Source organism: Lissotriton vulgaris, chromosome 1_1 (genome assembly GCF_964263255.1).
Source record: "Lissotriton vulgaris chromosome 1_1, aLisVul1.2, whole genome shotgun sequence".
Taxonomy (NCBI): domain Eukaryota; kingdom Metazoa; phylum Chordata; class Amphibia; order Caudata; family Salamandridae; genus Lissotriton; species Lissotriton vulgaris.
In genome coordinates, this window is record NC_141685.1 from 349,259,246 (window position 1) to 349,283,480 (window position 24,235).

The 24,235-nt window shown below is 41.3% G+C and overlaps 1 protein-coding gene across 1 annotated transcript in view; it reads right to left on the minus strand.

Moving 5' to 3' along the window:
* The window catches only part of LOC147747165 (cytosolic carboxypeptidase 6-like), a 2,097,334-nt gene that overhangs the window by 770,170 nt on the left and 1,302,929 nt on the right, over window positions 1–24,235 (minus strand). The window contains exon 4 of the mRNA XM_086936177.1: window positions 17,808–17,960. Within this exon, the coding sequence (XP_086792303.1) occupies window positions 17,808–17,960 (153 nt within the window). The remainder of the gene's footprint in view (window positions 1–17,807; window positions 17,961–24,235) is intronic.

A 24,235-nucleotide genomic window follows, 5' to 3' on the forward strand; every position in this document is an offset into this window, starting at 1 on the left:
CATTTATACTTAATCGTATAAATTACATAGGACAGCCCTGTAACAAAAATGGCCCCCAGGGGCCCAAAACCGGCCCCCACCCTTGCGGCGCACCGGGGGATTGCCCGGTGCCCGCAAAGACCAGTCAAGCCTGGTGAATGGGACTGCATATTCCTAATCAACTGGTAACGGAGGAGGAATTAGAGTCCATTCTATTCCCCAAAGTCAATATATCAAGCAATCAAATATGAGAATGGACACTTGTAACTACGTGACCGTAGGTTAGATTGAATCACCCTCATAAACGCTATGTTTGCGTGCGGTGTATATCGGTTGAAAAGATACTGTTCAAAAAAGAACAGCGTTGGGTGAACCGCCTCCAGACACATGTTACAGGTTTAAATGATAATATACCATGGCACAAATTTGCTTAGAAATCTCAATGCCATTGACCTTTCTTTTCATATAGCCAGAATCACCTCTACATCTAGTATTATACGGAATAATGTCGAAAAAATGAAGCATTTACAATGGTCAAGTGTAAAAAGAGGCACTTATATTAAAGATTATCCATTTAAGAATATTATAACTATATAACCATAGAGAGGTACATAAACATCAATGTATATTGTACGTTTATGACAACATGTTCCCTACTACAAATCCAATTGTGGTTATTAATAATTATCTCCATGCATACCATCAACATTATAAACGCTGTAGCAATTACAAGCGGAGTTTCCTATTTTAACCTTATTTTGTTGTGAATGCACAGCCCGCCCAGCCAAATTTCTATAAAGTTTTTTGGATTCAAATAACCAAAACAGAGTCCTCTTTCTACCATAACGTTTTGAATAGGAACAGGAAACGGTTTTCCGGTGTCCAGGGGCAGAGTCAGCACCAGACGCGGAGACTGTTCCCCATGCGGGTGAGAATGGCGTTTTCCAACAAACGCTCGTAGCGTTTGTTTTCAGCGGTAAGATTTGTGCTCCCTTAACCATGGCCTTTTCCCTTTCATCAGCTCGGGACCAGTGAGTCCTTTTGACCCCTGATGAAGCTGGAATTTTTCGATAATAAGGTAAAAAGAACGTTTATTTGCCTATTTCTAACGTAATTCACCACGTTACTCATCACAACCGCCACAATCAATGGGCCGTTATTGAAGAAGTGTTAGCCCGAATAAGTGAACGTAAATTACCATGCTTCTTTGTTTTTAAATTAGCTAGCCATATAAAGATACTTATTAGAACTATACAAATGCATGAATGTAAACCACCACAATAACAGAATACTTAAGCAAAAAAGAGCCGTTTTCAGAAAGTATTCTTTAAAAAATTATCGTTAATATGAAAAAGCTCTTAAGTTAAAAAATGCTCCCCATATACGAAGAGGTACTAAAAAAACCTCCCCCTCCATTAACAACGGGACGGGAGGTATTGCTCTAAACACACGTCATATTCATCTTACATGTAGCCATACGATATACAGGTCACAGTTTTCCCGTGACAGTGAGACAACCTGTTAGACCTTTTACTAGAAGTGAGAGTACTTACTTCACCTGGATCCTTACAATGACTCTGTCCACATACTTACATCTAAATATATTTCGCCGCAATATGTAGCAATAGCCACGATGGTCCACAGTGGTATCACACCTCTGAATATAGTGATTAATAAAGGCACTCTTTTCTCATAAATAATCCCAAATAGGAGATTTGAAACAGTGCTGAATTCTCATCCCCATTTGTGTATGTTGTGTTTCTTTTGTCTCTACTGCAGGAAACTAGAACAAATTAGAAACTCTGTGTTAAGATTAACACTATTGAATACTTCACAAGTTGTGTAAGTAAATGAATGTTTTTTGTGTTTTATTTGTCCTGACGAATGCTCCGTAGACCCGGCTGGGCACAAAAGGAGCAGAAACATGTCGACGTTGCCTACTATATACACACCCCAAGTTACAGCACGACATGGACTTCACAGTCCTTGTCATTCTGGAACTTCTTTGGCGTTTCCATTGTGGTGCCCATTTCCAGGGCTCCGCCATGGGAAGGGCAAAAGAAAAGCCCGCCAGACACGAGTTGTACTCGTAATCTGGAGGGTGGGCCATGCACGGATTTGGCGGTGCTGTGCCGGCACAAAGACGTCGCAGCACTGCCAAACTCATAATCAGCCCCTTAGTTTAGGTACCCTTTTGTGTCCATGTCAGTAATACTTCTGCTCTTTTAGCAACGTCTGACAGTAAAAATGTACATTACCAAAACCTCTGCGTGTCTTAATCGGTAGTTAAACTTTTGCTAAACGCAGGATGTCTACGAAGTGTGCAGAATACATCAGGAAATTGTTTTTTAACGTGAGCTTTTCAATATTTTTTCTACTCATCATTGGCCTGGAATGATCTCTTTGCAGACATACATGCAGCATCATTTGTTTTAGACCTTGTCAGGACAAATATTATCTGTGTTTGTTAATCTTTGAATGGTTGAAAAATGTAGCTTCATATAGCTCAACTTTTAGACAATTAAATTATTCAGAGATATAATTTGTAATTCTTGCATCTAGGTGGAGGGGGTTCATTGCCTAAAACTGACATTTAAAGGCCTCATCACTGTGAGCGCTTCTGTCACAAACTATATTGATAATGGAATTCAGGAGGCTGCCACGTCCATAGATGACTGTGCACGTGGTTTCATTTTCACTTCCATTGAAGAAAGTGGACAGAAAAAAGGATTTCCCCAAAGGCTTTGAAGTGTCAAGAGAAGAACTGAAAATGTGAAATTCCACTGCAACAGGGTCAAACTTCAATTTGGGAGTGCATTTATACTTACAATAGCAGTGGGCAAGGAACCATAAAATCAGAAGAAGTCCACAAAGAAAGAGAGAGTGCCTGACTCACCTTTGCAGCAGTTTGGATTGCACCTCATAACGTGTCAGCAGACACAATAACAAGCAATTTCATTACGAGATAATAAGCACTTTGGAGTTCAAATAAAAGAATCTTTCAGACTGCCACCTACTACCACTCCAGGCCCTGCCTTGGTTGATTGAATGCAATGCCCACAGAACCTGATCTGTTCCCTTAGGCCCCTGCAGGCACAGTAACTATTTCTCTGGATAAATAGTCAGCATTGGCTTTATAGCATTAGAAATACAGCATCATGCACCCGCACAAGGACACCTGGAAAGCCAATAGCAGTAACATTTCTAAAGAAAAACAATAAAACAAAATTCAAAATTATTTACTTGGTAAGTAATGATTTTAAGATGATATTTCATCTCTTTTACAGCATTGGATTATTATTTATAGCCCCACAGTCGTCGCTGGAAGCCACGTCAGAGGGCTTTGCTGAGCAAGTGCTGAGTGCAGTGCCTTATACATGTCAGTGGTTGCGGGTAGTTGGCAAGATACTCACTTTTGGGGACTGGAGCTATTTTTTAGTCATCAGTCTGCGACCGAAAGCAAAACGGAGACAGGTATAAAAAGGGAGAAAAGTATAAAAGGGAGAAAGGTAGTTCATGGAGAAAGACAGAAGATTAAAGAGGCAAAAACTGACTAATGAAGAAAGCAGGGGTGAAAAAGTCCACTAAAGAGTGAGGGGAAGATATCATTGGCCAGATCACAAAACAATTATGACTGTATGTTAAGGAGGCTCTTGCTCCAAACACCTTTTACCACCTGCTTAGAAAAACAAGATTCTGGATGTCTTAACCACTTGGGTGCTCATGATGAGACACAGTGGCTAATTCCCCCGCTGTGCTGAGCGTTCCACCGCAACGGGTGTGGCCGTGACGAGCTGAGCTCGTCATGAGCACACTGCCACCGTGCTGCGTGATGAGCTGAGCTCATCACGAGCACCGGGCGCTGTGCGCAGCCCCCTCCCCCTAGTAAAACAGGGGGAATTACCCCCGCTGCGAAGGGGTTAATGTGTAACAAGAACGTATCTGTACATTTGTTGTGTGGCATTTTGGTGGGGCGACGGAGTGAGAAGTTGACCAGTTTTCGTGATTAAGTGTTTTTGCAATGCATTATTGCAATGTGATAGTGCGGTGTTGTACTGCGGTTGATGTGTTGTATTCTGTTTTGTTGTTATGCACCCTGTTATGTTTTAATTGGGTTATGTTACTTTGCATATGTTAGCCTGTTATCTTCTATTCTTTATTTTAGTTGTGTTAAAAATGCTGCTAAATTTGAAGCCAAAAGCAGCACAAACATTTTCTGGTTCAATCAGCCCAAAATTGTGGCAGAGACTTTCTCTTAAATTATCACTTCCAGGGCTCAATGAATGAGATACAGCCCTGGGAGTCTAGGATGGCAGAAGAAAGGGGCATGAGGCGGCATCAACACTAGGCCGCCTTGGCATTCAGCATTCTCAGCATTACCAATGGTGTGCTCCTAAGAAATCCAATACAACCCTGCTTTCAGCAATGGGTGGGGGTTGATAAATGTATGGCACTGCTACCGTTGCCACCAATTCTAAAGCATGGACCTTCAAGAGGACCATGGATTCGACCTGGAGCCACTAAAGTACTTTTAAGACTATTTCAGTCTCACTGAGCTATGCCTGGCAACCACGTCCAAGACTTCTGTACTATAATACTGTACCACCGGCAGGCAAAACTGCAGGGCAAAAAGTGAAATTTACAGTTTTTCTCAACTAAATTGTCCACTTTGCTTCTGTTTACATTATGATTAGAAAGTGTTTATATCAACATTTTTAGTTGAAAACTTAGATTTGTAAGTAATAACACAAATAATCAATGGAGTCAAAATGAGGCAAACCAAGTGTAGGGCATTAAAGGGAGGTCAGGCAAAGAGGCAGCTCTTCGCCTAATAAAGAGTAACTGAACAATGAAGCTTTCTATTACTTATGCAGGCAAGAAAGAGCCACATGTCTGCTGTTAATGTTTCAAACATTGATGTCTCTGTCTCGGGGCTTAGCTATATTGGCTATTTCTTTGCACATCTCAATTGAGAAGGTAATGCCCATTTTCAAATCACAGCACTGCTTTTGCTGTAGCATTATACTGAGGCAGCCTAAAATATTAGATAAAATCTTTCAGGGTAAAAATGCCTAGCAAACCATGCGTCTTCTGCTTCTTATATTTTAATGTGGGAATCACCACAATTTTGCCACACAATGGGGCATCTGTCAGCTGCAAAGTCTACTGGGGAAGCAGGAATTTTAAGCAGAAGAGGGAGGAGTCAGACAATGGAGCTGCTCAAATATTGCTCCCTGTCTGTCAGGCAAGTTGGAGTGGAGCTCAGCTGTAGTGTCTATGGGGCAGATTTACAAGCCCCTTGTGCCACGTTTGCGTCACTTTTCCCTTGTTAAAAGTGACACAAAAGTGACGCAAGAGGCTTGTAAATCTGCCCCCATGGGTTCAAGGTCTTGTTCACGACTCGGGGACTTTATTTTGAGATAATTGTAGTAGGCCGGGGATTTAATTTCTAACAGTATCCATGCAGGTAAAATCAGACAGATTACTAAGGAAAGCCAAACGAGGCCATTCTGAATTGACTTCGGAAGTGTGCACGTCTCCCTCATTGATTACTATATTTGTGACCAGTAATGCATCAGATTGGTCCATGACAAAGAATATGTAGTATGTGCAGTCTGGCCGGCCACATCAGTACAATTTTGAAGTTGAACTAAGTTTCACAGAATGGACTCACCGAGGTGACCAGTGTCAATTAGCCAAAATCATACAATAGTTACATTCAAGTCTGTATATCCAGAGCTCCTGAGGATTCCATCTCAGCAGATTCAACCAATCTGGCTCTTTTAACTATGCTGAGAGGTGTTCTTGTTACTGGACTCTATGAACTTTTGGCATTGTAGTCGAAAACAATGACTCATAGTCATGAAAGTGCTCCTCTTGATTGGCACCTTGGAAGCTCATGCACATATGGTCGATGGTATAAGGCTATATGGAGGAGTAACCAGGGTAGAAATTAGGAAATTAATTATTTCACTCCACTATTGAGAGTGAGCTAGGCCATATTTGGAACATAGAGTATGAGATGATCCTGCCACTGGGTAGTTATAGTTAGGTCAGTGGTTCCATCGGGAGTGTCTCTTTTGTTTTGGTAATAACGTTGGTGCAGTTTAATGAATCTCCACGAAACGTTCAAAAATGTTGCTCTTTTTTAACTAGTTTGAGCATGGAAAGTGTTGCAGTGATCCATTAAGTAGGAGCTGAGAAAAAAGGGGGGGGGGGGGGTCTCAAAATGCTAAATCTCCATGCATTTTTGATAGAATTTTTTAAGAAGTACTAGAGCAAAAACTGCTGAACCAAATCGCACGAAATTTGGCAGGAAGCTAGATCTCGGTCCATGCTTCTGTGATTTGGAGTAAATCTGTTCAGTTGTTTTGGAGATATTACGGTTAAAACATATTTCTATATCTGGATGGCTGGGTTTGAGCAACTCATATTAGAGTCCCTCCAATCCAATTAAAAAAGCAGAGCTTTTTGGTTGGCGCAGGGGGCTTTTTTACCCATCAGCCAACTTTCTCCCTTGGGAGCAAGAATATGGACAGCTGCCAGGAACTTGAAGGAAAATGTAATCGGCGCCATTAAGGGCTTGGGGACTTACAGCCTGATTCATCATTCTCCCGTTTTGCGAGCCCCTAATAGCGATTCACAACGAATCGCTATTAAGGACTTGCAAAACGGGATTCATGTAGGAATTGCAATAATTATTGCGATTCCTACATGTTCCTTATTTGCGATTAGCTAATTGCTAATCGCTAATAAGGAATAACTCCCCATGCATTCCTATGGGCCTACAGGCCCATAGGAATGCATGGGGAGTTATTCCTTATTTGCGATTAGCAATTAGCTAATCGCAAATAAGGATGCGATTTCAAGGGTGCAGGGGTGTCCAAAGGACACCCTGTAGCGCCCCTGAAATGTAATCTACATTGGTGTTGCGCACACACATGTCCAAAGGACATGTGTGTGTGTAACATGCAACTTAGAAAAATGCATTTAAATGCATTTTTCTAGGTTTTTGCTATTTACCGAGAGGTCTGACCTCTCGGTAAATAGCGGCCCAAAATTGCCATTTCGCAATTTTAAAATGCTTCATGAATTGCATTTAAGGAATCTCAAATAGAGATTCCTTAAATTCAATTCTTCGCAAATGTGCGAATTCTTAAATAGCGAAATTTGCATTTGGGATGATGAATCCCAAATGCAAAAATTGCACTCGCAAAAGGCAAGATTCTGAGAATCTTGCCCTTTGCGAGTGCAATTTAGCTTGATGAATCAGGCGGTTAGTCCCCTGTCCTGCAATTTAATAAAAACATATAAGGGGGCAGGGTAGCGATATCCTTCCCTCTTAGCACTTGTGGGGTGGGGGGTTCTAGACCCTCCCCAGGCTCAAAGCATTTACAATTAATATTTTGGGATAAGGCATGAGTGGAGATCCTTCACCTGAGCCTATTTTGGGTCCTGGGCAGCTCATTGCCGGGGACAAAAATTTATTAAAGGAGGGGTCCATGTGGCCCCATTACCATGCCACCAATGGACCCCGGGGTAGCCATCCCTCAAGGCTCGCTACATCAATTAAGGATAGTGCGTGCATCGCAACCCTCCTCAAGCCTTAAAAGGCATCGGGACCCCAATCCTGAGACCAAATTTCATAAAAAGGGGGAGGGAAGTTGTGTGGCCCACTCCTCAATTTTTACAGGCCTCATGGACCCCATCCGCTAGGGCAGATGGTAACTTTAATGGAATGGGAGCCCACCCTTGGACACAGGCATTTACCTGGCTGCAACAGCAGGGACATTGAAACATGTGTTTACTACAGTCTGATGGAAACTTTTTAAAATCTTCTGCTGGATGGGAACAAACATGTCTTACCTCTCTGCAGAAGTGTGGACAGGGAAGGTATGCCTGCTATCCCACCCAGCAGGAGATTTAAAAATGCTCTGTTTCCCTGGTCACACTCCTGAGGGCAGAGAAACACAAAATGCTCCCACCAGGCATCCCAATTTTTGGGCCATTCGGCCCAGGAGAATGGGTCCCTAGGGTCTTTTTAGGCTAGGGGAGGGGAACTATGTGCCCCCTTCTTTTTATTAATTGGATGAGCTCAGAGGACTGCATCCCTAGTGTCATATAGATATGCTTTGCCTATATGCTGTGTTAAGTTAGAATGAGCTTATTAGGAGTTTAAACACCATTTTACCTTTCTGCTGCTTCTGCACACGACACATATCTGTTGCTTTAGCTTTGAGCCTAGTAGGGTGTTTTGATTCACGCAAGAATAATATGTTATTACTCTGATATCAGCCTTGCTTGGTGAGCTGTGTCTGTACAGTGAGTGCTGAAACCTTCAAGGATATCTCAACACAGTAGTTGTTGTGAGGTCTGATCTTCGCACGTTCCTAGACATAACATACATGCAGCTGCAGCCAAATTCTGGCTTTAGACGCGTTTTGTATTGCTTTGCACAGAGCATACAAACACACTTGATGGTGCTTCGCATGCAGAGAGCTGGTGGAAGATGATGTGACCCCTTACCACTAGGATCTTGAGGTATGGGGCCGCCCTGGTAAAAACCCAAAGAGACCTTCTTAGATATAATATAATATACTAGCTAGGGAGGGTGAGAATTAGGTGTTACTGAACCCTATTCGTTTTAGCATTTTACCATGCTTTCACCTTTTGTATTCTATGGAATAGTGACTATGCTGATTACTTTATTTCTTATAATATGTTTGCTTGTATTAGCTAAGATACTGCGTTTGAGAACACTGCATTAGTAAATAAACATTTCAAATATGCACGCGTCCTCATTTACTCCTTGTTCTGGATTGAAATGATTGTATAAGGAAAGAGTGTTCATGTGTTCCACGTTACCTGAGGTGTACCAAGTCCATGTTCTGGTTTGTCTAAGCATTGGGAGTTTGTGATAACCAATGAGACACTGTAGCTAGTCTGGTAGAGGATTTTGGGTACTGAGGTGAGTTTTGGTACACCCTAATTCACTGAGGTTCCAAGTCTCTATGCACAGTTCTGTGTGAGAACGGAATCCCTGTGACACTACGTCCTATTAAGGCTCACGGAGTGGAGTTGCATGACACCCTCCCATATGCTTTCGACATTCAGCCCCGGAAGAGTGGTGTTCCTAAGACCTTTTAAGGTTTGTGGAGGGGGGGCACACACTCCATCCCCACAATAGTTAAAATAGGGCCCTCAGATGGTTTTCCTCGGGCTCACTTAGGCTCGAAGAGAGGGGTCACATACCCCCTTCTACTAAAATTAATACATTTGGCTCCAGCAGATGGAGAACCAATAATGAAAGTATGGCCCTGGCGATGGGATCCCCTGGCCTATTTTTGCTTGGGGACGAGGGTCTGTGCCCCCTCACCTAATACTAATAATCATTTGGACTTGATGGAATGAGGTCTCTGGGGCCTCTTAAACCTCAGGGAGGGGGGCATGCACACTCTCCTCTATAGCTAAAATATGGACCCAAGGATGGGGTCCCAGGGGGTTAATTGAGCTTGGGTACTAGGACAGGGTCCGCACTTCATAATATTATTTTTGGCCCTGTGAGAAGGGATCACAGTGACCAATAGTGGCTTGGTGTGGGGGACCACATGCTCCCCACCCCTTTATTAAAAAAGAGGACCCTGGGATGGGGTTCTGAGGGCCACTAGAGTCTCTGGGAGGGGGTACCAGGGCCACTAGATGAACGGGGTGGGGGGAACACCCCCTTTTTAAAGAGAAAATGCTCTTGGGGATGAGTCCTCTGGCCAATAGTAGGGGCTTGGGGAGGGGGGATCATGTGACCCTCCTCCCCTAGCAGGGGTTTAGTTGTGTGAGAGGGTTTGGCCACAGGGCCTGACCATAGGCCCTTAGGCCAACCTCCTGGTGCATTTGGCTGCACATGAACTGGGGTTAGCTTACACAACTAAACTATTACTTTATCTTAAAACAATTTATAAATGTGCTAAAAACGTGTTTCGGTAAAAAACATTGCCCACTACAAAAAACAAAGGTTAATAGTTAGGTGAAAATATTAGTGACAATGTAAACTTTTGAACTAAAAAAAACACAGAGGTTCACAGGTTTGCCCCGCCATGCACTGCTTTTGACCTTACATATTCCATCACTCATGACACGTTCTACAGCATCATTTATGACATCACTGATGACATCTCAAAAGTGATGTTGTCAGTAACATTTTAAGCTAACTACAATGTCACTTTAAACTTTGTGTTTTATCAGTGAGCAAGGTTTTTTGCCAAAATGGGTGGGGTGTAACACGTCGGAGTCTGACCAATAAATCTTTTCACCAGCAAATACAGTGAGTGCTCTGTGTTTGCAAGTAATTTTGCATGGATGTTGCGCTATATATATATATATATATATATGTATATATATATATATATATACATATATATATATATATATATATATATATATATATATATATATATATATATATATATATATATATATATATATATATATATATATATATATATATATATAGTGGCATTATTGTTAGGGATGGTGATAAGATCTTAGCTTATATTAAAAACCCATATATTTACTGAAAAAAACCTAAGGTTAAAGGTACCTTATAGCTAAGTGTTGAACGGGTAGAAAGTAATGTTTTTAAAAACACATTTTTAAATTCACAAGTTATAGTTTACTGAGCTAACTATAACCTGCGACCCTGCCATGCACTGCTGATGATCTCATAGAGTGCATACATCACTCTTCCATTTTAAAACTAAGCAAAAGCAATAGGAGGTTAATTCAGAATGCATTAAGATTTATTGTTTTCCACGTGCTATTCACAAAAATGAGGTACTTACAGCAATAGAAGTGCATTTATTTATTTATTTATTTAAGCAATTTATAGAGCGCGCAAATACCCTGGGGTGTCTCGGCGCTGCGAACAGAGTAGAGGGTAGAGCCAAATGTAGGTGCCTCTTGATTAAAAAGCCAGGTCTTGATTAGTTTCCTGAATGCGAACAGGGTTGGGCAAGATTTAATATGCTGGGGAAGGGTGTTCCAGGGTATAGCAGTGGCGACTGTGAATCTTTTGTCGCCCCTGGGTGCTTCCTTGTGCGGGGGATGTGCAGAAAGTTTGCAATTGATGAGCGGAGGGTTCTGTTAGGGGTGTATCCACGCAGAGTTTTTTTTTAAAAGTCCGGTCCGGTGTTATGGATGGCCTTAAAGGCGATGCACAGGTCCTTAAACTTAATTCGGCTTATTATAGGAAGACAGTGAAGGTTTCGAACTGCTGAGGAGATTGGACGGTACTTGGGGGTGCCTGATATCAATCTAGCCGCTGAATTCTGCACCATCTGGAGTCTGTTGCTGACCTTTTTCTGGGCGTTAATTAAAAGGCCTTTACAATAGTCGATTGTAGACATTACTAGTGTGTTAATGAGATTTTTGCCAGGGTGTAGAAGGATGAGGAGAAGATAGCAGTAGCATGTGAGGTGAACGTGTAGAGTATCTGGCATTGCATAACGTATGCCAGTTGTGTAATCTGTATCTTTTTCTGTATGTATCCAACAAAAACTGGGTTGTCTGCAATTCCTTCACACATGGGCACCCACAGTTATACACCCATTTTTCAGACTTGGCCTAAGGCTCACATAATGTAAGAAACTGGAGATGTTGTTTGAGGGGGTAAGTACCCATCTAAAATAATTACAACAATCATTCAAGCAAGGGGAATCCCTAAAGTCACTAAATTAACCAGAGTTCAACCCCCATGATAGCAATGGCACAGAGCAGGGCAGGCTGACTTAGAAGGCAATGCGTGAAGTAGTTCTCCTGTACTCAAATAGAAATAAAGTTAAAACTCAGCTAAAGAAAAATCCCAAACCAATTTAGGAACATACGGCCACATGCATCAAAGTCCGTTTTTGCGATTCCTTATTTGTGATTTTTAGGGAATCGCAAATAAGGAATCGCAAAACGGGATGCATGATTGAAAATGCATAAAATTTGCGATTCCGTAAAAATCGCAATTTTTACCGAATCGGAAATATTATGCGAATTCCAATTTGCGATTTCGCAATTCCCATTGATTCCTATGGGCCAAAAGTCCCATAGGAATCAATGGGAATTGCGAATTCGCAAATTAGAATTCGCACAATGTTAATGCATTCCATGGGTGCAGTGGGGGGGGTCCAAAGGACCCCCCCTGCACCCCTGAAATGTATTTTAAAGTGCATGTTTCACACACACATTTCCTAAGGACATGTGTGTCTGTAACATGACAGTGTTTAAAAAGCTAATTTGAGCATTTTTAATCTTATTCGCAAATTACCACGAGGTTCACCCTCGTGGTAATTTGCCCCCCCCTAATTGCGAATTCACAATTTTAAAAACAATCATGCATTGCTTTTAAGGAATTGCAAATTTGCGATTCCTTAGAAGCAATCGCATTTTTGGAAATCGCTAAAAATAGCGATTTTTCCAAAAATGATTGATGCATAGTAAAACGATATTTAGGAATCGCAAACGGACGATTTTACCGAATCGCACCGTTTGCGATTCCTAAATACCTTGATGCATGTGGCCGTCAGAATACATTTTAATAAATAAAATGACAGCAAAATGACAAAACTCTAATAAGGGGAACCAGAATTATGAATTTTTAAATGTTAAAGTTCAAAATTGCAGCAAAAAGCGTTACATGTTAACCACGGTCCTCTATTTTCGTTTGACCGGTATGTAGGCACTAGCTAAGGCCGAACGTGATGCAGTGCGGGTGACATATAGAAACTAGGTTTGATCCAATCACAAGTTTTAACTCCATGCTTAATGTCTGGAATGAAAGTTAAAAATCCTCAGCGGGCAAGGCATCAGGCTGTGGCTGAAGAGGCCAGGGTCAATGTAAAGCTGCTGGTCAAGGTCTTAGTGAAGCAGCAGACTTTTGGTGGGAAAGGTCTAAGCAGGAGAAATTTGAATTTCATACCCAGAAAAATCCCTTGCAGGTCAGATGCTTTTCACACCTTCGCCCGGCGAAGATTTCAACCTTCGTACTCGGTCTCTTTTTTGGACCTTGTAGTCAAGGACGTCAAGACGTCTGACGTCAAGACTGCAGGCCATAGCCACAGAGAATTCCACAAGGCTGTATACCTTCTCTGTGAGGTCATGTTTATCAAATTTGCTGTGGCAGAAAAGAACATTGCGGGAGCAACCTGACGGTTTGGTCCAGAGGCAAAGCACCTTTGTTGTATAGGCTTGGCAGGTTATTTCCAGTCCACTGCAATTTCACAGGACAAAAGGCTGTCAAAGAGTTTCTAAGTCAAAGGTTTCAGGATTTGATTAGGAGGAGTACACTTTGACACCAACCAAGGGTCCAGGACCTTGGGGATGGCACTTGGGGGTCAAGACTCACTCCAGCAGAGGCCTGCAGCAGGGTTCAGGGTAGGTCCAGTTGAAATTGGTCCACTGGGGATGCTTTGTTTGCCCTGAGGAAGGTATGCCGAGACGTGGGTCCCTTGCTCACTTTGCCACTGGATTCAAGATAGCCTGGCTGATGAGGGTTATGAACCAGAAACCGGTCCCAGGATGCTTGTTTCGGGTCCAGGGAAGACATGGCTTGGCAGTTCGGGCTGGACTGTTCCATGAGGCACAGGGTCAGACTAATTTTCATATGGACATGTCTGAACTGGGGTGGTGGAGTGAGCTAAAGAATGATGATGGATTAAATCCAGATCAGTTTGATTTGCTCAAACGCTCTGTCCATCATCCCCTTTGGTATCGCTTTGTTCTCCCCAAAATCAGAGGCAAAGAGAGATAATCTTGGTTTATATGTTAAAGGTATACAGAGCGCATACCACAGTCCTAGCCCGGAATTGGCCAAAATCCTACACCAGACCCGCTTTGTGATGCCTGTTGCATCAATGTCTCTACCTGGGTGCTGTACATAAGTGCAAATTAAAGAGTTTAGGGCCACATGCATCAAGCAAAACACCGATCGCAAACAGGCCCATTCGCAGAATCGGCCCCTGTGCGACAGGTATTTTGCCATTTGGGAGGCATCAGCCCTAAAGCAATTCGCAAAATAGGTAATCGCAAATTTAGCAATTACCTATTTTGCAAATGCAGCTATGGCATTGCAAATTGCAATTCCCTAAATGCAATGCATTATGCATTAGGCGTTCGTGAATTGCGCTTCGCAATTTGGAATCGCTAATTACCATCAACTTCAAGTTGATGAATAATTACCAATCCTTTGAAAATGCTAAAAAATGCATTTTTCAAAGTGCATTGTGGTGACAAGGGCATGTGTGTGCATCACATGTGCATTCTTACCTTTTTTGAGGGTGCTTCAGGATGGCCTTTTGGCCCCCTTGCACCCTTGAAATTGCATGCGCAATTTCCGAGTACCTATTTGGCACTCGCAAATTGCGAATGCAATCCGATTCAGTTCTATGGGCCTATAGGACCATAGGAATGAACGGGAAGCCATTCCTTAATAGCGAATGGCAATTTGCGATTTGCTGGTGAGGAATATGTGATAAACAGTGATAAATAAAGAAAACAAGGATGAAACAAACAGAATTATTTAGATAAGGGGTAAGGAGTGTCTGGTGGTGGATGAAAGAGGCATGAGGTTGAATCAAGACTATGCAGAATTGTGTTTCGTACCTTTGACAATTGTTATTGACGGCCCTGAGCTTCTGACTAAAACCTAGACACTGGCACTTATTCTTGTACAAATTAAGCACTGCACGTTTTTATTTATTGTTATTGTTGAATCTGTGCTTCTTGATTTCATGTACCTTAATTTCAATCCTAAGAGTTTTATTAATTATTTTTAGAGGGCTTACCTAATAGTGAAATTATTTCATGGTTTTAAGTGTTCCCTATCGTGTTTATATGTGTGATGGTTCTTATTAAGTAATAAAGTTTTAGAATGAACTTTATTTATTGAGTTTACAAGCATAGGAAATGAGATAGAAAAATAATTGTACCCTAAGTAGACATAAAGTGGTTACCACCAATTTGTTTGCACAGTTATTAGCAGCTTCATACTGAATACACCACGATTAAGAAAAACAACAAAACATAATTGCCTAATATGGTCAAACCAAATGAAACCACTCTTTCCATTAGACCCACTTCCCTCACGTCCAAACCTAAGGCTAGTCAAAGTCAAGAAGAACCAGTAAGATGGAAAAGGCAGGGATTGCCCCTCCAGGGGTAATTGTACTTGTTCCAGAGTCCAGAGAAAATGTTTTAAGAGCTCTGAGATTTCCTTCAACACAGGAGTTTGCAAATAATGTTTAGAACATACATACAAACGTTGTGAACACTGTTACCATCAGTGTTGGACTTTGACCAGGTGAAAAGACAGCAAACACCATATTTAGAAAATAATGCAAAAATAAAAGATGCTCAAGCTGGATACAGTTGTTAGAACAAACACCACCCAGATACCCTGAACACATGTTAGTTCATCATGATGCTGTAGATGAGGTTCTGAAGAGAGCACATGTAGTTACTTTAAGCATATCGTAAAGGAGATGTCTAAACAAGCCCTGGCCAGCAATGAATCTGGCTCACTTATACCACGGTCAACTAGGCACACTGGAGACCCAGCTTGGAAGAATTGCCCAAGGAAACGAGAAGGCAGCTATGCACCAGTTTTTTAAATAGAGCACACTGTGTACAGCGCATGTGCTAACTAGGAAACTCCTCAAGATGGCGCATGTGCCGGAAACAGCACAGCTTGTGGAACTGTGGTTGCCACGGTGTGTTTCCAACCTAGGATATCCAAAGCGTATGTCTTGAGGGATAATGCAAAACACTGGGGTGGCTGCAGAATGCGGTGTGGGGCCCCTGAGATTCCTCTAGCTCAGAAACAGTCATAGGTCTTTGGCTGGAGGAAGCCCTGAAGGCTGGGTGCCATCCCATTCCACTGGGGTTGCAGAGGCCTGCATTATGCCTCGCCCATGCCATCACAGAGGGCTGTGTTTTGACGTGTCCTGTCGGTGCTCATCACCGGCAATTCTAAAAAGGAGGTGCTGAAATGGATTCTATCTGTCTCTCCATTTTTGCACTCACCATAAGTGTGAAAAACAATCTTAACTCAGCAGAAGTACCAACCTTCACTAGCCTTATACTTAACTTCAAACAGACTCATATAAGTATTTTAGTCTCATCATTTCACCCATTTTCAATATTATTTGCAACAAAGTCATTGCTGCTACTTATTTATCTTATGCAACTAACAACCACTGACGAAGCCAATAGTCCTGGCTTGTTTTTGATGTAATGTCAGCTGTTGTATTGTATTCGGGTGCAAACACAGAAAGAGGCAGCAAAATACCAGTTCAGCGGCATACTATAGTAAAAATGGATTGCAATCTTATATGTTTAAACCACTCCCTTAATTACACATGCCACACTTCTTTGAGAGTGTTTTCATCCCACTTAAAGCCCTGCCCTTATAGAGCTACAATGTTAGGGCTATATTTATGACCCGCTTTGTGTCACTCTTGCACTACGCAGCATGGTGCAAGAGCGACGCAGATGGCATGCAAGAGCGACGCCATCTTTAAGTCTTATATTTGAAGCCACGCAAGGGTATTTCCCACACAACTTTCATGGTTTTTGACGCCTTTCCAGACTTACCAAACCTGGGAATGCTCCAAATGCTGCACCTTCCCAGGAGAAGCGTAACGAAGAGGAGTATCTTTATTTCTCCTCTTTACTCCCTCTTTCTATTTGTGCTGTATTCTGCAGCAGACATAAAAGGAGTAATATGCTGCTAGAGATTATTTTTGTGCAGGAAGATGCCCCTTCCTGCACAAAAAGAATTGTGCATGAAACTCAGGCACCCTTGTACCGTGGTGCAAGGGTGCCGGCGTTGGCGCTAGTCAGCTTTTGTGCACCAGCGTAGGGGGAAAGGACAGGAATGCTTCGTATGTCTTAAATACGATGCATTTCTACCCTTTCACAGTGATGCTGTGCAGCACAGCAGGTGACTTGCTGCTATGCGCTGCGCCACTTTGCCATACATATGGGGGCTTATTTACAAGCCCCTTGCGCCACTTTTGCTTCATTTTTAACATGGGAAAAGTGATATATGGGTGGCGCAAGGGGCTTGTAAATAAGACTCATGGGGCCACATTTATGAAAAGTGACGCATCGCTGCATGAAAGCAGCGATGCGTCACTTTACACTGCGCACTCCTTGCGACACCAATGATGCGTCATATTTACAGTATGACACATCATGGCGCAAGGAGTTACAGATACGTCAGTATTTCTGACGAATCTGTATGGCGCAAAAGTGACGTATTGCAGGAATGTGTGGCACAAAAGTGACGCAACTCCAGCAATGTGTCCTTTCACATGGGGCAGGCCCCATGTGAAAGGGCCTGCGTCAGTCTTACGCCTGCTGTGAGGCCTAGAAATGGCGTAGTAAAATATTATAGATTTCACTGCATCACTTCTATGACCCTTTCTTGCGTCAGACCTCCCCCCTCCATACGTTATACCTGGCGCAGGTATAATGTGGCGCAGGGGTTTACAAAGTGACGCATCTATCTAGATGCGTCACTTTGTAAATATGGCGCAACAAGCCGCATTTTTTACGCCTCTGGTGCGTCACAAAAAGTGACGCACCGGCGGCGTAAAAGTGACGCAGGGCTTCATTAATGAGGCCCCATGGTTCTAAGTGATGGCACTGTAGGCAGCGCAGTTTCTACAAAAATAGATGCAATGCTCCCTGGAGCTTGAAACGTCTAATTTCACCAAACTACCAGAGATCCTTCTTCTACCGGTAACGAAGGGATATGCGAATGAAAAAAATAACCAGAAAGAACTTACAAAGGAGAAATCTTCTGCGTTCTGACAAAGCAACTTCGGAAAAATGACTTGTCGCTGGAACCTTTCCTCCTCCTCGAAGACGTTGCCGTACATGAAGCCGTTCATCATGGTGGAGTGGGCGTGGATGTCGATATAAAACTCCAGGCTGGTTCTCTGAAGAGGGGAGAAGAGCGCGTTGCAATTCATCTTTAGCCTTGTTTTTCCCACCTTAACCGATTATTAATTATCTCAATGTAAGACGCATGGGCCAAGCATGGTTATAAGGGGAGCAGACATATTTTTTTACTTATTCATTATAATTGGAAAAAACAGAAAACAAGGACTCTGTTAAAAGACAATAAACGTCCTCTTCCATTCACTTTAAATGCAGGTGTGGAAATGCAGTAAAATGCTGCAAAATCTTCAATCTGCCTTTATGAGTTTTTCAATTTATCCCAAATTACTATATTGTAGCAGATTAATTCTGGTAAACATTCCAGTTCCCCAGTTGGGTTCACTTGAAAACTGATCTACATAATCACAATGAAAAAGCAAGGGAAATCTACCGGATAAATAAAAGAAGCAAGATAAACTATCTGAGAGCAATAACCAGGTCAAACATACACTCTGAGTCAGCTGGAATTTTAGTTAAGTAGGATAACCAGACACCTATATGCAAGCAACTTAATCCAACTGTAAACAAACTTTCTCCTTCTGGATTTAAATCGTAATGTCAGAAGTGATCGAAAAACCACCATGGGGCCTGGAACTTCATACCTGCATAAAAGGTGATTCGAATTTTGGGGCAATTTCGCCCAACCAAACTTCAGGAGAATACTAGTCAACACAGATGAATTAAAGAGTGTCAGACATTGTTCTTTATTATGTCTGACAAGTTCACAACACCATTTCAACAAATTTCCTATTGCTGGCACAAAATGCTTAATTTTTGCTATGAGCTGAGATTAAAAAGTCCAGCAGAGAGTTCATATTTTACTATTTTAAATTGTTAACATTTTATTCACAGTTGTTGAGCAAAATGCAGGTAACAAATTCTACATTTAATGCTTGGTAGAAAACACTTCAATACTAGATGAAAAAAAGTACGTGTTATATGACGGAAACCCACAGTCCCTACTGTATGCAGAAGAACCCACATGCTGTGTTTAAGTATTTATAAATGAACACTTACAGCATTGTAGTACTTATGAGGATGAAAATCCTGGTAACTTGACATAGCAGGAGAAACAATACTATAGCATTGTAGTCCACAACTGATGGATACATGAGTAATAAGGTGAGGGCCTTTAACAATCGGTATAGCCCGAGGCAGAAGTTTAAGGTTATTGGAAAATTCTGCCCTATGAGGGTAGAATGTTCTAAATTACAAAGTGAGAAACACAAAGACAAACAATATTCCAGCCATTATTCGCCCAAGGTCTTCAGCTGAACTCTCAGGGACCGATTCACAGAACTAACTTAAGACAAAATCCTAAACTTACTACTTTTGGTATTCACAGAAGTTAGGATTTTGTCTTAAGACAGACTTAAGACAAACTTAAGACAGACTTAAGTTAGGATTCTGTCTTAAGTCTGTTTTAAGACAAAATCCTAACTTCTGTGAATACCAAAAGTAGTAAGTTTAGGATTTTGTCTTAAGTTAGTTCAGTGAATCGGGCCCTCACCGTTTCGCTTTTCTAATTGATGTTTCGGTATTATGCAGCCGTGGTCCATGCAGGTAACAGCGGTGAGGCGGTGGGTCCGCGTGAGGGGGGATCTCGAGGGACGATGGCGAGTGAAAATTTATTATTTATTTCATTTTCCCTCTGCATCGTCCCTCGAAATCCCCCCCACGTGGCCCCACTGCTGCACCACTGTTACCTGCACAGACTGCGGCTAGTGTTACGTAGTGTGCAGTTTTGATTGCAGAATTTGTTTGTTTAGTGATAGCTAGCTGTATATCCTAGGGTAGTTTTGTTCTATTGGTCTGTATGACAGATGTCATCATGAATGCGGCTGTGCACAAGATTTTAATATCAGCCAAAGCTGAATCACATGTGATGTCAAAAATAGAATTTTGATTAAGAACAGGAAAATGAGTCAATAAGAGGCTCCTGTGATAAATTATTATTTAATATTATCCTGGAGGCTCTCTCAGGTTTATCCTGGAATAGATTTCAGACTCCTGACACCGCAAATGCGTTTCAGTGAAACAACCTCTCTCTTTCAGTAGGATAACTGCAGATAAAAAAACCTTGAGATAAACAGTGCCTCGGGTGAATTACCAGGATTCCACCCACAGAGCAGCACCTAGTTATCAGCGTAAATTGTTTGTTTAAAGTAATGCAAGAGCACAATCAGGACTGCCATGGGACATTGATGCGGGATGAGTATGAAAGAAGTCAAAAGCATGAAACCTAGGGAAGCCCATCACCTTGAACATTCAACTAAAACTTCAGAAACAACACATGGAAGCCCATCACCTTGAACATTCAACTAAAACTTCAGAAACAACACATGGAGGAAACAATTCCATAAAGTTAGTAATCAATACTAAGCAGTGTGATAGACAAACTCAAAATTAGTTCTCAGCCATTAATTTGTATAATAACTATTGGCATGGATTACATTTGTAGTTACACACAGAAGGGGTACAGAACAATATAAACACATTTTGTGTTTCCCTCCCTTCTCCAAAGCTGGAACTTGTATGATCAGTTGCCTTCTGAAGTTAAATAAACAAATGAATGCTTTGCATCCAAATTAAATAGTGTAGACAGTGGTTTATTTAATTGTCTTATGAACCTTGTGCTCAGAAATAATGTTGTTGCCCTCCTTGCACAGAATAAATGAGTAGCCAAACCTAATTAATTAGAAGACTGGTGATCTGGAGACACATTTATTTGCAATGTTATTTAGAATATGAAGTTCGCTATTCTGGTTAAAAATATGGTAATTTTCTTGTAACTCATATGTAAATAATAAATGCCTCCCATTTCCTGTGGACTGATGCTGATGATTTTTTAACTCTGTGCACTGCAGCCATGATGTCCAGTCCCAAGTGCATGTGTTCTAATCATTAAAACATGCTAGAATTGGCTTATCCCCAATTGACACATGTAACTATCCTGAAGACTCAAGAAAATGTTGCACAATAATACACACATGGCATGGAAGTTAAATGCCACCAATCGACTGTAGCACATATTGTGCCATCCCCTGGAAAGCATTTAGGCTCCATGTGTAGGCTGTCTGCTGCAGTCTTTAAACCTGCAGGATGACTTCAGGTCTACGTATGTAGGCTAACTGTTGTAGCCTATAAATCTGCAGATGAGCCTGTGAAAATAACTATTTGACACAAAACCCCAACATATATACCATACATATGGCACCCCTAAGTCAGCCTTGAAGCTCAAACTGTAGAATTCACAGTGTTAAACAGTCGAACATGCAAGAAATTTGGGTTGTTATATTTCAACAGTGATTAGCTCTTAAAAACAATTTTCATTGTATAATGCTGTGGCTGATTCCATAAGAAAGGGTAAAGTATAATAAACACACTATTGTTTTGTATTTTAGTTTAAAACCAGCTACGAAGTTTATTCAACCACTATTTTTAATGTTTACCAAAAGGCCAATTCAATGGTGTGGTTTGATAAATATACAGGAACAGTAACTTTTAGAAGATTATACTTTCTGTTTGAAACTGTAGTAGACTAAATAGTGTGAAATATTGTTCCCAGAGTAGAGACAGCAACTTTAACCTGGCAGAGTGGCTTTGGTGAGGTGTGTGGCACAGGTTAACCTAAGAAGGGCAATTAAGGAGGGTCCAGCAACTTACTAACTTCAAAGGGATCAGAAGAGAACTATACCTTTAAAGTTTAGTGATAAGGGAATCCTGGAAAAGAGGAATCTTTTGAACACTGTCTAAACTTTAGTCAGCCTGGCTTCAGTCTCAGTGAAGGAGGGAGCTGGCTCAGAACCATTTTGGAGTGGTCAAGTGGGAAGGAACTGTTCATTACAATTGACACACTTTTCAATTTGTCACATGTCCCTTCCGGGGCAGTAGGGTTTTGCCATATTGGATTTCCCTGAGACTGGGGCACTGTGAAAGATAGATAGATTGCAGTAAGGCACATAGGATGTGCTGGAAAAGAGGAAGGAGTCGCCTTTGGGAACCTTTTAATAATTGGTTATGGAGTGTCTGTTAACCACCCACACCCACTGGATATAGAATTTCACAAAAGTAGAACCACCACTCTAGCCCTCAGAACACATCTTGTCCTGTGAATGAACAGAAAGGAGTGGACCTGTTGTCTGTGACCTATGTGATGGGCTGGACTTGCTAACACTTATACCCAGGACTGAGAAGGGGACTCCAAGGGTCAGTTAGCTGACCTCCTGTGTGACTACAGGTAAAAGAAAGCTTCACGCCATCCCTGAAGTAACAAGTTGGTCAGTGGCAAGTAGAACCTTATGGAAATGTGCTGGTGGTCTACACTGGTGAAGTTCCAAGATTTTCTGTGCTGTCCCAGAAGTCTTGGGAATGTATGATGTTACAACGCATACATTTAAAACGCAGTTTTCACATCGCAACATCCACTACAACGCATTCCATTACATCGCATGACACTACATCCCATTTTAAAAAACTACCTTTACAATGCATTCCATTACATCTCATACTACCTTTAAAACGCATGCCATTACAACGCATACCATTACATCGCATTTAAGGTAAGTATTGGATAGTATAGGGGTAAAAATTACTATTCTAACTCCAGGGGGTGCAACAATAGGGTAAGTGTTGGATAGTGCAGGGGTAAAAATTACTATTCTAAATCCAGGGGGTGCAACAGTAGGGTACGTGTTGGATAGTGTAGGGGTTAAAAATTACTATTGTAACTCCAATGTTATGTGTTGTAATGGTATGCGTTGTAATGCCTATGTTGTAGTGTCATTATTTTATTAAAAATACATTGGGAGGAACCCTTTGTAGAAAAGGGAATGGGTTTGTATGTGAACAAAAAATCGAAATTTCCCTTTTCCTTATTTTTGTGAGACTAGCATCTCAAAAAGATCTTGAGTAAAGGAACTGATATGAGCGGGGCTTAGAGTTTCAATCAGATTAACAAATTTACAAATCATACAGTATTTAAATTACAGATAATGATCAACAGGATACAATGAAGGGCAGAAAAGCAAAGAAATAAATTATATATCTTGTTTATTTGTTAAGTTTTTCGATTATGTTCATAAAAACATCATTTTATTCATAAAAACAATTACATCATAAAACAATTAATGAGTAGAAAAATATATGTTGACGCGGCGTTTTGGTGAAAGAAATCGTCACCTTCTTCAGGACACTTTTTTCATTATTAAAAACAATCTAGATAAAACAAAATTTAAAACACTTATTACAGATGCTACTGTATTCGCTTTTTGGTTCTAAACATTCATTTTTTTATTTAAAAGACGAACCCTCAGTCTTTACCACACAAACCTATTTGTTTTGTACATTCAATACGTTTCTGCTCTCTAAACATTTTATTCTATCTGCCCAACACATTTGTTTGAAAAGAATACTCATATTTCTTTTGGGTCATTAGTCTAGATCTTGGGAGTTCTTGGACTCTTTTTGGTGAGAGATAAGAGATTGTTTGGCCCTTAGAGATCCAATTAGTAAAATAGGTTAAAATAATCTGTTTATTTTTCTATAGTTAAATTAAAGGACAGACGGCCGTCCTGCACACAAACCTCCTTATAATACCGAGGTAAGACTGTAGTAAAAGCAAAACTGAATCTAAACAAGATCTAGACTAATGACCCAAAAGAAATATGAGTATTCTTAAAATTTAAATTAAAATTAAAATTAAATGTGCTTGCAAATATGTGTTATAGAATTCCAATAGAAGCCCAGGATAGATGTCCTGCACATCTAACCAGGGCTTCTATTGAAATTCTATAACGCATGTTAGCAAGCCCATTACTGCCGTTTTAGTGGCAGTTTCCTGCTGCTAAAATGGCGATCATTTTAACGAGGTTCTTGCTAATATGCCCCTTGTTTTTTTTGTTGGGATCAGAAAATTCTTTTGAAAGTAGAGTTTATCCCAAGTCATCAGAACAAGAGAGCAGACTAGAACCCAAGATTTTTGAGGAACAACAGGGACTGGAAGCTGACTTCAGTGTATTTCAGAAATATTCAGGCTGTGTGGGGTACCTTTCATGTAGATCTATTTGCCAGCAGATTGACATTCCAGATAGATGGTATTACAGCTGGAGGCCAGATCCCGAGCATGACCTAATCTGGCACAATTCAACAGTGGCGTCACTAGGGTTGGTGTCACCTGCTGCGGGTAACTCATGGTGTCACCCCCTCACGACTTACCGCATGGACCTCCTCTGCTCCGAGTCCGCCAGTGGGCACAGTGGGCAAATAACTGGAC